The sequence below is a fragment of the Phyllosticta citriasiana genome (genome assembly GCF_038021145.1).
Source record: "Phyllosticta citriasiana strain CBS 120426 chromosome Unknown IWZ02scaffold_3, whole genome shotgun sequence".
In the NCBI taxonomy this organism is placed as follows: domain Eukaryota; kingdom Fungi; phylum Ascomycota; class Dothideomycetes; order Botryosphaeriales; family Phyllostictaceae; genus Phyllosticta; species Phyllosticta citriasiana.
The window spans coordinates 2145760-2162086 of record NW_027117280.1 but is presented as its reverse complement, the minus strand read 5'-3'; the positions used below and the strand labels follow the sequence as shown (position 1 = coordinate 2162086).

Sequence of the window (16327 nt, the reverse complement as noted above, 5' to 3'; positions counted from 1 at the left end):
TCCCAAGGCGATGCGATGGCGTTTACCTCTTCATTCGTGGAGCAATCCTTCGGTTCCGGCTCTGTCCTCCTCGTCGGCTGTCTCCAGCTTTGCCCCTCGAAGTTCGACTCACCCATCTCTCAATCTTCCTGAATTTCGACAAAATTTCTCAGCTTGCCAATTATTCCATCTATTTGCGTTGCCCCCACCACCACACATCCACACAATGGGCTTTTCGTTGAAGTCGGAAGCTCCAAGTTGAGCAGGCGTGGCTCAGAAATCTGGAGCAAAGAATTTTGCAAGGGCGTGACATGCCAAGCACGGCTTCCATGCCGCTCTCCCAATCTACCCCTTACGTCAACGTCTGCAGCACATATTTTCTATTTCCCACGGCCAAGGTACGGGCAAGAAGGAAGAAGAGCTTGAGGTCCTGATTATGAAGAATGCACGGAGCTGCCCGAGCGCTCTTGGACTTTCGAATGCACAGAGTGTCGAAAGAAACTACACTCCCGGGTTCTGGCTGCCGTCATGGACGACAGCTCCCCAAGCGCAGTCGTGATGGCGGACGACTGCTCCCTAGACGCGGCTGTGACGACGGACGACCGCTTTAAGAAGAGTTCACATTTCTTTTTGCGCCCATCGGAAAGGTATCGTGCCGTTTTACCCTTTCGCCTCCTCGCTCTTTACATTTGGACCGCCCCAACCATCTGGAAGCGATTCCCCATGCCACCTCGCAATTTCATCATTTTACTCCACGGACATTCATAATTGAATTTCATTCTATGATCATCAAATCATCAGCAGAGGCAGCAGTTAGTGCTCTCGTTCTCTCTCTGTCTCTTACAAACGTCCATTCCAGTGGCTGCAACCGCTCTCAGCGAATAGCAAGCTTTTCTGCAAGTTTTGACCTGGTCAGCACGTCTTCGCCAAAGAGTCATCCGAGGCTCGACACTCAAAGTCGTTACACACACGACCAAGGCTTCTCCCTGTCTACTATCCTCCGCGTTCGTTCTTTTCCTGTCTTGTGTTTGCCACGACTTCGGCTACCAAGTCTCGATTCAAAAACTTACCCAGGTTTTGCTCATCCCAATGCACCCTCCGCTTGCGCCGCAACGATTTGGTAAGCCTCCTCCGCATCTCAATTTCCGGCCTTGTCAAGCTTGTGAGTCTTGGCTTCTCCAACTCTCTGCCGACGACAAGCAGGCGAGGCACAGCGCAGCCACTTCTCGCCGCATCAAACGGGCCCCCGCTCGCTGGAAAGATGGGAATGAACGGCCTGTCCTCACGCCCCCCTTCTCCTTCCCTCGCGAAAGGCAGCTCAGGTAGCACGGGCGGGCCAACGGGTCGCTTTTCCGCAAAACCGCAGCCCTGCTCCTCATCGCTCGCCCAGCCTTCCTCCCCTTCCCACAAATCCTCGTCAAACGCAAACACCTTCAGCCTCGGCTCCCGCTCCAACAACCCACACCCTATCCACACTTCCTCAAGCGCGATGTCGACTCCGTCGTGCAGCCGGCAATACCGCTCCCACGCCTCCCACAGCCGCCTGCAGACTTTCTTCTCCACGCACGCATGTCCCTCCAGCAGACAGAAAAAATGCCGTTTCGCCTCTAAAGCTTCTTGCACATGTCGCGTGAAGTCTTGCGTCGGCAGTATGGCGGCGCGTTCATGTGGTCCGTCTTGCACGGATACCATGCGCGTTTTGCTCGGCGTGTAGGAAGGGCTTGCGCTGTTCGCGTCTGCGTTTGCGTAAAAGTGCTGCGCAGTCAGCGGTCGCGGCCGCTCGAACGTACGAATGATGGGCGTTTGCGAGGCGAACGGCGAAAACGACGCGGCAGACGGACACTCAATGTCCGTGTCCGATTCTTCGCATCTCCTACTCTTCTTCCTCAGCGCTTTTAAAAGCGAACGGAGACGCAGAAACTCGAACAGGGGCATAGTATCGTTGGTCGTAAGATAGAAAAGGCCGTAGCAATGGGGAAACGAGGACGAGAGGTGTAATGAGATTTTGATTATTTGCGAAGAGAGATGATGATGATGGTGTGCTATGCTCGTTTTTGACTATTTCTGGTAGAGCGGATCTGAATCGATCGGAGTTGTGCTGTCTGAGCAGCGGCGGATGGGGCATGTCTCGGATCTCGAACATCTACGTAGACGAGAAACAAATCGACCGGCCCCTGATTCAGCGCACCTGTCTTGCTCTTGCGCAGCGGGCGGACAAACGAGCGCTGCCAGAGCTTTTTCCTGAACCTGAATCCCGCGTGGATGAAAGTTTGAGACAAGTGACTTACTCGCGACCAAAGAATCTGGTGCGGTGCAGAAATAGGCGCGGCGAGTTAGGAGGAGCCGACTCAGCAGTGCAAGCCAAGGAGAAGGAGTATTCGTCTGTCCGGTTTGAGAAAATATCGGAGCGTGGAAAATTCTGATGATGAAATGAAAGCTAGTTTCTCATTGAACAAAGACGGTGAAAATTGTTGGCGTAATTGTCGACTCGATCGAGGCTTTTGGGCAAACAGAAAAACATTTACGACGGCCCAGAGTCCAAATTACTGCATGGACCAAAGCAATTTCAAGTCTTGAGCGGAACCATTTTTGCACGGCGGCAGGAGCCTTCCAAGCAGCGCAAAGTCTCAAGAGGCAGGACCTGAGTCTCATCCCCGCGGCAGATGTGGTATGTTTTGTCACTCCGTGTCTCGCATGAAAGTCTTGAGTGGTCAAGCTTTGCGTCATGAATTGATCTTCTATATACGTAGTTGAGAGATGAAGCAAACAAGATAGACGAGGCAACAGAACAAACAAGACTTGAAAGCGAAGCAAAATTTCGCAGTAAAGAGAGAGAAGCAACAATGTCCGGGCCGGTTGGTGATAGGTGCATCAAGAAGAAAGCCGGCGAGCTGCGTTGCTTGATGCTACCCACCCTACCGCCCAGGACTTTGTGAGGCTCAAGATTGACACTTTGGGTACTCCTCTATGACAGTCTTTTCGACGACTGGGTCGCCTTTCCAGACATCAGAACCGCGGTGCCGGATCCCTCCATGCTTATTGAGTCGCAATTGGGGTTGGTGGTCGAGGATTCGGGGTAACATTCCAATTCTCGACTCGGTGTATGACCCTTTGTGCATTTCGAGCATGCAGCGTAGTCCGTCTGGGCATTTGCACTTGCCGTCCCTGAGGCAAACGTATCGAGACTCGTTGTGGCTGGCGCTTTTAAGCATAAGTGCCAGGGGTTGACGCAAGTCTTGTTGTGGCACCGGTGAGATACATGGAGCCTTGCACCCCAATAGGCGATCCAGTCGATATCGGTTACTAGCCCAGAGCCTGCTGATATCGCACGAACCATGGCAATGTGGAGTTCGTCGTCGGTGCCTTGTTCCGTGCGGCCATCGTCGTGGCATCGCTGACAAGGAAAGACTCTTCGTTTCCTTTTCGTCTGGTCGGGGCGGTCACTGTTGGTTGAGGCTGGCGCAAAGAGGATGCAGCCCAGGCCCGTGGAAATGTCCCGAAGATGGTCACGATTGGCGGGAAACTTGTCTGGAACGGCAGTGATTATGGTCCCCCCTCCGCCCCCTTTGGTGGGGTCCCATCTTTTGAGAGGCCCAATGGACCATAGGAGTTGTTCCAAAGCGAAATGTCCCATTTGGCGATGCTTCCGGCCAGGCAGGCTTTCTCCGTTCTCCTGCCTGCGCCCTTGCGTTCGAAGGGTACCTGCCGCAACATGCCAAAGGAAACCAGCCCGTCCGTCGGGGGGGTCGCAGGCCTCGACGGCTTTCCTTCGATTGTCGTCCATGTCTTCGCGGAATATGTTGCCCCAGTTGAGTCGCACTTGCGGGATACCGAGGGTTTGTCAATTCAAGTCATGTATGAGGAAAAAAGAGTGACTCACGGTGGCTTGAGGAAATTCTGAGCGTCCGGAGCTCGGGATGTGCTCGGTGTTGGACGAGGAAGAGCGCTGAAACGAAAGTCAGTTTTCAAGCTCAACGATCATCAAGGCGGATTACTGACGAAAGAGGGGGGATTCATCTCTTGCCTTGAGGCTCAAGCAAGGCTTACGGCTTCGGCACCAGAAGCAGACCGGAGCTTTTGGTGGAGGTCTTCAAGGACCTTCGGCTCGTGTTCGTCGCCAGATGCCCTGTCAGCGGTTGAATAGCCTCAGGCTGTTTGAGCTCAAGCTTGTGAAGGCCGTAAGGTGCTTAACTGGAGGACGAGCGGAAAACCTCGAAGCGAGGGAAAGGTTGACAGCTGTAGATGAGGAGGCTGGGAGAGGGAGAGGGAGATGTTGAGGTTGTGTTGGTTTCGGAGTCATTGGCAGTGGGCGACAGAGAGGGAGCAGGCAAGCGCAAGATGGCGTGAGGCAATGGGGGGCGCTCCCGGCCGGCAGTTGCGGGCGACAGCCTCTCGGGCCGGCAACATTGCGACTATCCACCCATTGCAACACCTATCAAGCAGGCTCCGCCAGGTTCGATGCCCTTTTGCCGTGTGGACTGAAGCGGAGCCTTCCATCCGCTCGTTCTCACAAAGTCCACGATGACGAAGTCAAATTCGCGTCCTTAGATAGAGTCGAAGGTCTCCAGTCGGAGCGTAGAGATTGAGGCGTCCTTCTTGGCCCGCCTCTGCTGCTTTCGGACGCAACCTCCAGCTCGCTGGTTCGGGCAGATACTTCGATAATTCGACGCTCAGTATGATCCCTTACTCTCCAATGATCATTCGTACTAAACAACGTCAGGCCATGGTCTCAAATGGCAGATCATCAGGGCTTTGGTGTGCTTTGCCCGCCATCGTCTCATTTCCGACGACATCGAGGCTCTGCCGCAAAGAGCCATGTCAGACGAAAACAAGCAGAAGCTAGCTACTGGCCAAAATCCAAGCACTACAAGCGGCTGGCAAACTGACATCCTCAAGTTCGTCGCGGACCAAGTGCAGAAGATACATGAGGCAAACCGCGAGCAGGTCAAGGATTTGGGCAACATGAAAGAGGATGAGCGCCACGAAATCTGGGCGGTCTTCTTTCGCCGCAATCCTCTTGGTGTTACGATTGCAATGTGGAAGCCTGTCAGTAGCGTCGTCGACTTCGACGCAATCATTCACCCCCCCACGTCCTCCAGCGACCAGACCAAGGCGAAGCTGCAGCTCTGGCACGATTATGTCCTCCAATGCTGGACCCTGACAGCTGAAAACTCTTTCTTGTTCCTCATCCTGGCCAAGAGCAAGTCAGAAGCCATTGCCGAGCTCAAGCGCAAGACGGAGACTGAATACACGGTTTGGAAGAAGATGTCGTTCGATCCGAGGGTTGTCGTCCCCAGCATCGAAGATGTCCCTGTGGCCGCCATAGCGACGCGCAACAAGCGCCGCAAGACGAGATGAGCGTTCACACTCGTCGTACAAGTCCCTATTCATCCGGCGGGGTGGCCACCACTAGGGTAATCGAGCGGCATATCATCATATCTTTTGGTCTGCGCTGTTTTCTCCATCATTGTCCCTACACATCCGACGGAGTGGCCGCCACTAGGGCATCTGAGCGACGAATCATCACAAGATTGAAGTCCCCTTGAAGAAGGCACCTGGAATAATGCACGAAGGATTTTTGGTAGACAATGATGCGCCCCGTTGGCAACTTTCTTCCCAGAAATGTGGGCAAGCAGCATGAAATCACCTCCATCTTTGCCTTCGCTGAAAGCCAAGTTGCTCCTGCTCCTGCTCTTCATCCTCCTTTTCAATTAGTCTATGTCGCATTCCTCAGATGTGGGTTATGACGAGGGACAAACACTAGCTATTGGATCCTGCGAAAGTGAATGGATGCTCTGTCTCCACGTGCCTCGCCTTCTATGCCACAAAATGACTTCTCCTTCGAAACCCTGCCCAATGTCTCTCCTGATCTCTCCCTTGCATTTGCTTCCGCATTTACCGCGCGCTTCCAGGATTTCGGACGTTTGAGGCGGCAGCGTGATTTTGTTCGCCTTCCGTAAGCCAGTCGCGACTCTAAGAATTCGAGATGTTGACCGGACCAAGTTCCCCGATTTCAAGCGCCGATTCTAACCTCTCTGAGCATCTTGCTCGGCTGTTGGTCAGAACCGAATCATCTTTGCCAGGTTACTCCCTTGCTGACGGGCTTTCAAGGCCTGGGAGGATTCTTGTCTTGGCGTTGACTGGGGCGATCAACCGATGCCATGACTGGAAGCCGCTCGACAGTGGGCCGGTCAAGATCTTTGACCATGGTGCGGAATTAATCGAAGACACCGTCCTTGTCCTTGAAAGGTGCCGCCTTCGCAAGGTCGAGGTCAGGAAGCTTGTGATAGCAAAACTAAATCTCGGCCGGCTCAACGAACACATGTAAGATGTACTGCTACCATTCCCCATGACCTCCTTTGTTCTATCACTAGCTATTTCTCGCGGATTGGAGATGATATAGAAGTTCACGATGTTTGAAACTTGCTTCCACATGTTGATGGCTAGCGACAGCGGGGTCTTTGAGAAAAGCGGCAGCCACTGCTCGAAGATGCGGGTTTCCGGGCCCAGTTCGTCCATTGCGATTCCCTTGGCTTCGGTAGCGTCGCAAAGGTCGTCGACGCGGTCCCTGACCCACGCAAGCACATCATGCTGCAGGTTCCTCGCTCCACTCTTCATCTTTGGCGTGGCCCAGACTGTATTTTATGTGGTGCGAGCCTCGTCACCAATGAGCGTGACAACGTCTTCGCCATTCATGTGGTGGAAGGCGAAAAATGTGATCGACCTCAGCTCCAGAAGTTTCTTTGGAGTATCATGCGCTGTTTGATTGTCAGCATTTAGGAATGCAGAACAAGACGCTCTTGGAGTCCCAGACTCTCCCTGCTGTGGCTTGTGGAGTTGGCCAGCTCGGTCATTTCAGGACTGAGCAAAGTGCGGAGGTAATGGGTGTCTTTGAGGAGCACGAGATTGGCTACAATCGAAGCATTTTTGCCTCGTGCGGTGGGCGAAGGTGCGTTGGGGTCAAAAGTTGAGCGAGGTCGTTTCGTGCCTCTCGCGAGCACGCGAGTTGCAGGACTAAGAACTGGCAGAGCGACTCTGAAATTCAAGAAGCTGAACCAATGACTTACTTCTCATAGTTATCATCGCGATTGCGGGCACGTGGGTTCGTTGGAGCAATTGCGACAATGGCTTTGAGGGATTGCGGGTAGGAGGAGGTTGAAGGTGGTAGATGTAGAAATGAGTGGATTGATGTAGGCAAGCTAGGGTGTCGGGTCCAAGATCATGGAGGGTCCGAGCGGCACACGGCCAGAAATGTGATTCAAAATACGCAACAGGCAAAAACTTGGCTCGCTGCAGAAAAGGAAAGCCGCAGCGAAAAGCGCCATCACCTTAAGCAAAGGGGTGAAGATACTGGATTGCTTTCTGCACTGTATTTTAGCGAAGGAAAGATTACGTGGAGAAACAATGACTTTGCCAAACGCGTGGAGTGAGGTCGATTCAAGCGTCGGCCTAACGGCTGATCGGCCGGGCTACCGCGACCCAGACACAGATCATTGGGGCCATGAGCCGTCGTCGCTCCACAACCAAACATCAATCCCTGTCAGCACCGCCACCCCCACGCACATTGCAAACGCCAAAATGCCCTCTCAAACGACTCTCCAAGCATTGCAGCAGAAGTGCAAGCACTGCTGCGTCCTTGCATTTGCCCCCAGCGCTGGAGCTCCAGCGTCGCTTATCCTCGGCAACGGCCTCCAACACGAAGCTGTTGTTCGCGCGCGCAAGGAAGGAAAGAACTTGCCCAAGCCAGCGCCAGCAGGTGAGGGCAATGTGACGACCGACTTCACGGTCGCCAACTTCGATAATTTCGACTCTTCGTCGAGCTTTCACTGGGGTTTGCCGAAGCCAGAGATGTCGAAAAGCCCGGCAAATCTACCGATGTTACGATTCGCCTCAATCGAGATGGCATCCAAAGCGCCAGCAACGAGCCCGCATTGGTCGAATACTCCGAGGTCACAGAAGAAACAAAGAAAGACGTCGTGAAACTCTTCAAATTTGATGAATAGGTCGTCCAGTCGTACATCGGGGCCGCATCCCTCAATTGTCAACCATTGCGCTTGGTCACCGTGCCATTTTCTCCACACCCACCCTCCGCAAATCTCACCGCAACGTTTGGACGCCCTGCATCTATCCAAAACCTCCTCGATCGCACCAAGGCAGCCTTTTCGAGCCATGGCTTTGTCTACGCGCTCATAAGCTCATCAATTCTTGCCAAGGAAATCGACACCTTGAACGACCGCATGCTGGAGTACCGTCTTCAGGACCCTCTCCGAAGTTTCTACGACAGCAAGGGGCACCTTCTTGAAAAGGCTTCACGACCTCCACTGGCTCTTGACAGGCAGGTGGTGTTTCCCCAGCTGGGAGCACTACCGGACCCTGATCGGGTGTTGCCATGGCCGAGCAGACAGAAATAGTTGGCAAGCGATCGCAAATTTTCAGAGGCGAAAGTCGCCTGATTTCCATCCCAAATACGGGAAATACTCAATTTTTTGGCATTATCAACCACAACAAGACGACATATCGGCTCAGCGAAGGAGACACCCTTCGTGTTTGGTTGAATGGCAACAACGACATGGACGAGGAGGATGATGAAGGCATTCCGTGGAGTGCCAGGGTCATCTCTCGTATCCCATTTGCCCCACTAAACATAACATCGGTCATTCTTTACCGGGGTTATTCGGACGAAAACTAGATGTACGACAGGGCTGAAATTGCCTGCGTCCCCATGGAAGCCATGAAGTCACTGCAGGAATCAAGAAAGGCACTGCAAAACGGTTCGCCAGTGTCTATTTCCTACACTTTCGAGAACAGCAAACCCTTGATGCGCATCAATGATAGCATGGCACAACTTCACGAAGGTTGGGAGCTTGATTGGGAAAGGGCTGCCCTTGTGGGCTACGGCAACATGAATGATTGCATGCTCGACTTTTTCGAAGGCATTGAGCAGGATGTGCGGTCTTCTCGAGCCATGGATCTTGTACAATCGAGGCTTACCACAGGCCAAGCAGCTGCAGTTGCAATGACTCGTTCCCTGCCCCATGGTCTCGGCATTGTTCAGGGACCTCCAGGGACGGGGAAGACGTTCATGATTTCGAATCTTGTCCAGCCGCTTCTTTTCACCTCTGAGCCACGCCGAGGGCCATCAGTTTTGATATTGTCGACTTCAAATCTCAGCGTCGACGACATCACAATGAGGGTGAAAATACAATAAAGTAGACCTCGAGACGCTGTCCCTTGCGACTGTAGTACGCTGGTGCTATTAGCCATCATGAAGACCGCGACCCATCACAGGACCCGATACCGTCGCAAGCCGAGCAATTTGACGACGAGCTCAATTGAAGCGATGATGAAAGCTGAGGCGCGCTTGAAACTGGCGGGATGACACGAACGCGTACTTGGATTGGTGCTGGGGTTTGCAGCTAGCATAATGTCGCCATTCAAATCGCAGAATGTTCTGGACTGGCCCGGCAGTGAGATGGTGGGTCATTAGAGGAGAGGGAAGAAGAGTAGAGAATGACCGAGCAGCAACAGCGGACGCCAATTGAAATGAGAAAGTCAGATAAATTAGTTGGCAAATTGCTGGACGCGCATAGGGAGCATTCAAACATCTGAGACATATTGGCAGCTTCAATGAAAAGTCACTCACAACGTCACCACTTCATAGATGTCCGGTCCTGACAAGCGGGAGACGTTCTAATTGTTGTGGATGACCGACAAGATGAAGTTATCCGCCCGATAAATATAGCACAAGGTGCTGGCCTAGGTCACCGATCATGCTATTAAAGTTATGAACAAGGCAAGGGGACAAAAGATTAAATTGGCGGACACGATAAAGGGACAGCACGTGCGCACGTTCTGGGTGCCGCTACACTATAAGAACCCCATCTATCGCCGTGTGGCGGGTGTGGTCAATTTCCGCACCATCTACAACCTTCCCGAGGATGCGAGCGAGGAGGTCAAGAAGGTTGCTAGATTACTAACTCCCCCTTTTTAACAACTACATCCTCGTGTTCAATTACTATATCCCTCTACCTATTTAGATGAAGCGAGGAGGAGTGCTTAGGACTTAATAAGGGGTAGCTTCTCTTTTCAAACTTCTTTGTCGGGATGGGACATAGTGTTCTTTTAGTTACTAACCAATCTAATGCTAGTTTTAGCACAGCTGACAAGTAAATAAGTGCTCCTTGTATGCACGTAACATTTTTTACACCGGAATTTTTTAGAAATTCCACCATTATTTGCTCCAACCATCACGACCGCAAAACCATTCCTTACCCTTCTTTCCTGTCATCTATTCATTCTCAATCCCATTACTAGGTATCATGAAAATAAAGGATGGGAGATGATTGTAAGGTTTTTAGTATAATAACGAGTAAGTTGACGCATAAATAGATACCTAGGGCTAGCTAGCTACTCTACTAGTGCGTAGGCGCGTTCTAAAATAGCTCCCTAAATAAAAGGAGGAAGATAGCGCCCTTACTAGTAGTGTTAAAGTCCTATAAGAAGCTTATGAAGACTCGCGTCACTGTTAATGATAGCTAAAGATAAGGTGCTCTAGTTATTCACTAATTTGATTATGCCTATTGTCCTCTAGGTTTTCACCACCGTTTTACGCAGCTGTTAGAGTAAGACGCTTCCATGACTTAAGTGACGCAAAGGTGTAATTGGAGTGTTGTCGGTTAGGCGCTTGAGTAAGGGAAATTGTTTTAGTGAAGCATAAGCGGAAGCGCAAGGAGGTTGTCGATAAGAGGAGTAGTCGTCGTAGTCGCCATTATTACATTATTTTAGAGCTTTACGGCCAGGGAGCAAGAGATGTGCCATAGTGGGCTGGTTATCGTGAAGTGATTGTGTTAAAGAAGCGTCCTGTTGCGTGCGCGCGCTTAGTTAAGATGTTTCAATTGTTCACTTGGTCGTACGCGGGCACGCTTGCTTGTGGTGAAGCGTGCTAGTTGCCGGTCTTAAGTTATGGGCGCGAGTCATCGTAACCTTAGTGTTTTTGTCAGGCAACGCTTATTCAGGCGCAGTTTGCTGAAGAGACATCCGTAAATCAGAGGATAGTGGATTCACATACTGAGGCGCGGAACCAAAGCTTTCAGATACCACTATTATAAAAACGTAGATTGGGAGATGATTGTGACACCAGGGCAGTCTTTTCATTCGATTCTATTGAATTTTGTTCCGCCAAAGGTCTGACGGCTTGAATCCTTTGTAGTGCCAATGCAACATCCCCAGGGAATCCACTAGACGCGCCAAAAAGCAAAACTTCTACCCATACTCTGCTCATGAAATGAGGTCATGCTCTACTGGGTCAGATACATTGGACATTGTTGCGCCGAAGGCCTGATGGCTTGAATCCGTAACGGTGTAAATGCTCACAGCGGTCCAAGCCTGCTACGACCTTAGCTTGCCCTCGCGCTGGACCTTAGGACCACAGACGGCTCTGAGCGGTAGGAGGGAGATGGGTGGATACTCGAATTCGCTTTCCATTTAACACCACCATGAAAGAAGGCCGATGTGCCCCTCAAAAAGGACAGCATCATCACCAGAGTTAAGATGTGGCAGGAGATAGTGGGCAAATACGGCTTTACATGTCGCAGTGAAGAACTGGAAAAAGAAGTCCTGCCATTGCTCCTTGGTATCAATGATAAAGTCGCTGGCGTCCTCGAGCGGGTCCCAAATGACGTGGAATTTGATGACCGAGGAAACCTGCTGATGCATCTTGACACAAATGGCGACCGGGTTGCGCTGGAAGTAGACTTTCCAGTGCTGCTCAACGCGTTGCTGCCCGGTAAGCTCAGCCAGCCAAATGTCTTACAGATCCTCGTCGTCATCGTTCCGCTCCGCACGAGTGCGCTTGGACGGGGTGTTTGATGGGGGAGCAGGGCTGGCAGGCATGATGTCAGTGGTTGTGTTGTGCTGAGGTTTGATGTATTGGTGATGGTGGTGGGTGATGGTTGGCGTCGTGGATCGGATGATAAAGTTGGGGGTTGAGGTTGGACTCTGGAGCGGCACATCACTAGAGCAAATTGTGTTTAAAAAAAAAAAAAAAAAATTGAAAAGAAAAAAAAGAAAAAGAAACGGCAAGGTGAATTCAATTGAAGGTCGACAGACTGTGAACCTTGTATTTACCGGCCATGCAGCAAGCGCTTCCGCAAGACCTTCATGGCGACTCCCCGGGCGCGGCAACCACAACGCCGTGCTTACGATTGAAGCTTCCACAAGCGGATGCAAATGGGAGAATGGACCGTCTGCTCTGCACACCTGCTGACATGTACCCATTGTCGATTCTCCTCGACTGCTCCGGAAACTGCTCAGGTTCACCACTACATGTACCCGAGCACTGCTGCCAATCCAATCGACGACGTCCATCTCCAAACTTCAGCCCACTCCCCTCATCTGCTTCTCTGCACGATTCGTCGGTTAATTCAACCTCAGCGTCTGGTGAAGCCGTTACATGCACAAATCCTCGCAAGAGATCTCTGACCTAGCATCCATATCACTTCCTCACGGGGGCTCTGCCTCGCTACATACCCAGCTGTCCATGCCACGGAGCAGGACGCTCCCGACACATTCCCAACAGGCTACTCCTGCATCTTTGTCGAGCCCGGTCGTGCTCAAAGGACGGCCAGTCAGCGCTGCAGCTGCGCTCAGAGAGGTGCCATCCAGCGACACATCCGCGCTAAGAGTATCCCAACGCGTTGCCTCCTTCGGAAAATCCCCAACACGCATTGTCCTCGAGACAAACGTTGCGGCGCGTCGTATTTAGCTTATGCTGTTTGCATGTTCGACAACCGCAGATTCATGCAAGACATACAACGCTACCCAAGGCGATTCCTCGAGGCCTGGCTCGGGAATGATATCCGGCAATGGGACCGAACCTTGGGTCAATATGTCGTCACTGAGAACCCAAGTTTGTTCCCTGAAGGCACCTTGCCTCTCGACATTTCGGGCCCGTACAAGGATGGATGCCTCCACAGAGCACCAACGTACAATGACAGGCTCAATCGCTACTTCGCGAGACGCAAGCGATGCTCGACCTTGGAGGACGACTGCACATGGTGCCCCGAGAAGACTCACTCCTTCGAGATGAATCTTGCGCTGGCGATGGCCATCGGCTGTGGCTTCGTGTCACGCAACGAATGGCGGTCCTATGTCATTGGCTCACTGGATGTCTCACACCGCTGCAACAATTTGCAATGCGTCCAATCCCGCCCACATCGCTGCGGAGACCCCGACGGACAACAACAGTCGCAAGAAATGTTTCGACAGCGGCGATTGCGATTGTCCGGCCGGACTCCACTGTCTCTTCGAATGCGGGGACAGTGTCGACTACCGAACATTGGCTAGTTCGATGAAGCAGTGTTTCCGCCGCGGCCTGTGCGAAGACCCGGACAAGGAGGGTGTTTACAGCAATCGGACTTCTAATCGCATACTCACAACCACATGGCTTGATCACAACAAAGATTCTCTCTGGGGCCGCAAGAAGAAGAAGAGAAAGCGAGGAGACGACAACGCCGACGACTCGTCTTTGATTTGTCTGAATATGCTTGTGTTTGAGTTCCCGCCCCAGCTTTGATTCTTTGCTCTTTATGAACGGCATTGTGTCGGGAAAACCAGACGAAGGCGAATACAAGATTCGAAAGTTGCTTTTCTTGGAATGAAGTCTAGTATAGAAACATGTAATGAGAAGTGATCCTGCCAGATGGCTTTATTTCCATGATCGGGTGCTTTCCATTGCTTCAATAAATCGAAATCTGTTCATACAAAGTGATAGATTACACTAAGTTTTGATCGCCACACGGAGCGCCTCTTACTCGTGACTTCCAGCCGAGAGGCAAGTTTCCAGACAAGATAGGCACTAGGCTTCGCAGAATTCTGGGTGGAATGATGCGATCTTCCAAACGCCTCTCGCGATAGACACAAAGGGCAACACATGTCTCACATGGACTCAACGCAGAGGCTTCCCGGCAGCAATGTGAACAAACAATGCTTCTTTTCTTCTTCTTTTGTAGTGGAACAGCAAACAGCCTGCAACAGACCTCATTGTTCGTCACTCGTCCAGCCCACCACCGCCGTAGGCCACCACGGAATATCGACAGCGGGCGTTCGCAGAGGCGCGCGCAATGTCCTCCCCACATGCTGAAGGTCAATTATTGGTAGTCACCTCACTGCGCCACGACATGTTTTGCTTGCGCTTCAAGCCAGCAACTCGGTCGTTTATTCTCCACCGGTCGTTTGGGGTCCGTGAATGGATGTAATTCGCTACCAAATTGCACAGTTGACTCATCAATGCTCCTCGTTTGCGGTAGAGCGCTCTGAAGACGCCCGAGTGGTGGTGATCACCCGCTTGAGGTGGTCAAGCGCGGCCTCGACTGCCTGCGGGTGGTCGTCTCTCGCTCCTTCTCTCGCCGGTCCTCCCCGCAACCTTCTTCTTCCATCACCCTGTTTCGCCCACCAACATTCATTTTCCTCTCCAACCACCTTGACAACGCACTCCTCATCGCTGTGCAAACACTTCCCTTGCCCTTTTCCCCTCCCCTCAACTTGCTCACCACAACAACTCCTCGCTCTCCAATCATCTCAGTCTCGCCTGCGAGGCTTGCAGCTTTGTGGTAAGTTGACCGCATCAGACCGATCACACATTCTCAGAAGACTGAACTGTGTGAAACATATGACTGACCACCCCAACCTTGAGGCCGTCATCGGCCGACTCGCGAAGGGAAGCATGGAGAGCCGCTCGGCCTCGATAAGGCAGAACCTTGCCATTGTTGCGTCAAACGCCATCGACGCAGAGCCAAGGATCGGAAGGCTGAGCTGAAAACGGAGGCGAATGACGATGAGCGTCCTGCTAAGCGCCTGAAAAGTCAGCATCTCTAAGGTCGACATCGACCTCACGATTGATGACGATTATGTACAAGTGGTTTCGCCTGATTCCTCCAATGAGCAGTTCTTAAGCACATGCACAGAAAAGAAACCCCTATCAGCTATCAACGCCGCAACAGCGAGAGCAGCACCGTCGTCGCCACCGCTGGTCCTACCGCTGGTCCCGATGCCGTGGCCTTTGCCACGGTCCCCTGCGCAGATCGTCCACCATGGCTGAATCGAACAATACTACGATCGCTGACATTTTCAAGTCGTGTGGCCGTGACGGACCCCAGTCATAGAGTCTCTCTGTTCTGATGCAAGTCCAAAAGCAAGACCACCTGTACAAGCCGCCCTACGAATCGGTAGCCTCATATCGCAAGGAGTCGCATGATGGCTATTTTCGAGACTGAATCGCTGTTTTAGATTGTTCCGGATCTCATTGAGCCCACGCAATACCACCAAGCCGGATGTTTTGTTGGTCAAACGCACGCGGAAAGGAACGCAGCGGCCGGTTGGGCTGATTTGTCGGTGATGATTGTGTCTTTTCAGAGCTGATGGGTCGCAAAGCAGGTGTCTCGTCTGTCTTTACATGAGGTTTGCGAAAGAAAACGGATGCTCCTGGAGAATGTCATTGGACCTCCGAGCTGCATGTATTGCTGGTCAAATGCATGCGGAAAAGAATGCAACGATCGACCGGGTTGCTTGGATTGAGCGCCTTTTCGGCAATATTGTGCCTTTTCAGATTCGATAGGTCGCAAACCAGGTGCCTTGTCTGCCTTGGTGTGAGACTCGCCCTTGGTCTGCGGCAGTGACTGAAAGCTGTTGTGTCTGACGAGCAAAACCTATCTGGACGGCCACGGAGATATCGGCATGATGACCCAAGAAGCTCGCGCGTACCTCAAAATCAGCATGGGCGCGAAAATTCCCAGCATTCCTGGAATGAAGCAAGACTTCGAGCACAAAGACCATCAGATCAAGGCTATCGCTTGGATGTCGAAGAAGCAAGCTCCTTTGACCATCCAAGAAGAGCCTCCCTAGCCCAGTCGATGGGACTAGGCAAGACTATTCAAGGCTTGGGGGTCTCGTTCATGTCCTGATCAGTCGCGCCAAAGAGGTCGACCCTGAGGAGCGCGAAAAGCAATTCGGACAGCCAGGACCCATTGCAATCGTGGTTCCGACCGGCCTTGCTCAGAAATGGCTTGATGATGCTAAGGACGCACTGCCTGCATGGTACAAATTTTCCCGATATGGAAGCTCGACTGGGCCCATCAACGCGCTCAAAAGAGATGACCCCAACCGGCTCTCAGAAGAGTTCCACCTCGACCACCCGTGCGTCATGATCGTCTCTCACAAGTTCACTCAAGTGCGACACTCGAAGACGGCTCACACTGCGAAAATGAAAAATGTTTCGGGTACGACAACATGTGTCTCGTGGATTGGAGAGCAACAAGTCCAGGCTCTTTTCTTCGTAATGATTCCTTAAGCG

At 52.1% G+C, this 16327-nt stretch overlaps 5 protein-coding genes across 5 annotated transcripts; 3 read left to right on the top strand and 2 right to left on the bottom strand.

The window, feature by feature from the left end:
• Window positions 1-859: 859 nt before the first annotated feature.
• On the bottom strand, window positions 860-2004 carry IWZ02DRAFT_191952 (uncharacterized protein). Its single transcript, XM_066762446.1, has one exon. The coding sequence runs from the start codon at window positions 1912-1914 to the stop codon at window positions 973-975; it is 942 nt and encodes a 313-aa protein (XP_066625596.1). The 5' UTR covers window positions 1915-2004; the 3' UTR covers window positions 860-972.
• A 2790-nt stretch (window positions 2005-4794) lies between these two features.
• IWZ02DRAFT_431097 (uncharacterized protein) lies at window positions 4795-5337 on the top strand (the record flags this gene model as incomplete). The annotated part of the gene is made up of 1 exon (XM_066766133.1): window positions 4795-5337. One exon carries the CDS (start codon window positions 4795-4797, stop codon window positions 5335-5337), a length of 543 nt encoding a protein of 180 aa, XP_066625595.1.
• Window positions 5338-5985: 648 nt separating this feature from the next.
• IWZ02DRAFT_191940 (uncharacterized protein) lies at window positions 5986-6915 on the bottom strand. The gene is made up of 2 exons (XM_066762445.1): window positions 6794-6915; window positions 5986-6737 (listed from the first exon to the last, which is right to left on the bottom strand). The coding sequence occupies exon 2, from the start codon at window positions 6595-6597 to the stop codon at window positions 6064-6066; it is 534 nt and encodes a 177-aa protein (XP_066625594.1). The 5' UTR covers window positions 6598-6737; window positions 6794-6915; the 3' UTR covers window positions 5986-6063.
• A 1786-nt stretch (window positions 6916-8701) lies between these two features.
• Window positions 8702-9585, top strand: IWZ02DRAFT_515080 (uncharacterized protein; the record flags this gene model as incomplete). Its single annotated transcript, XM_066770634.1, has 2 exons — window positions 8702-9172; window positions 9223-9585. 2 exons carry the CDS (start codon window positions 8702-8704, stop codon window positions 9313-9315), a joined length of 564 nt encoding a protein of 187 aa, XP_066625593.1. The 3' UTR covers window positions 9316-9585.
• Window positions 9586-12756: 3171 nt separating this feature from the next.
• IWZ02DRAFT_488525 (uncharacterized protein) lies at window positions 12757-13552 on the top strand (the record flags this gene model as incomplete). Its single annotated transcript, XM_066769471.1, has 2 exons — window positions 12757-13235; window positions 13300-13552. 2 exons carry the CDS (start codon window positions 12757-12759, stop codon window positions 13550-13552), a joined length of 732 nt encoding a protein of 243 aa, XP_066625592.1.
• Between the last annotated feature and the right edge of the window lie 2775 nt (window positions 13553-16327).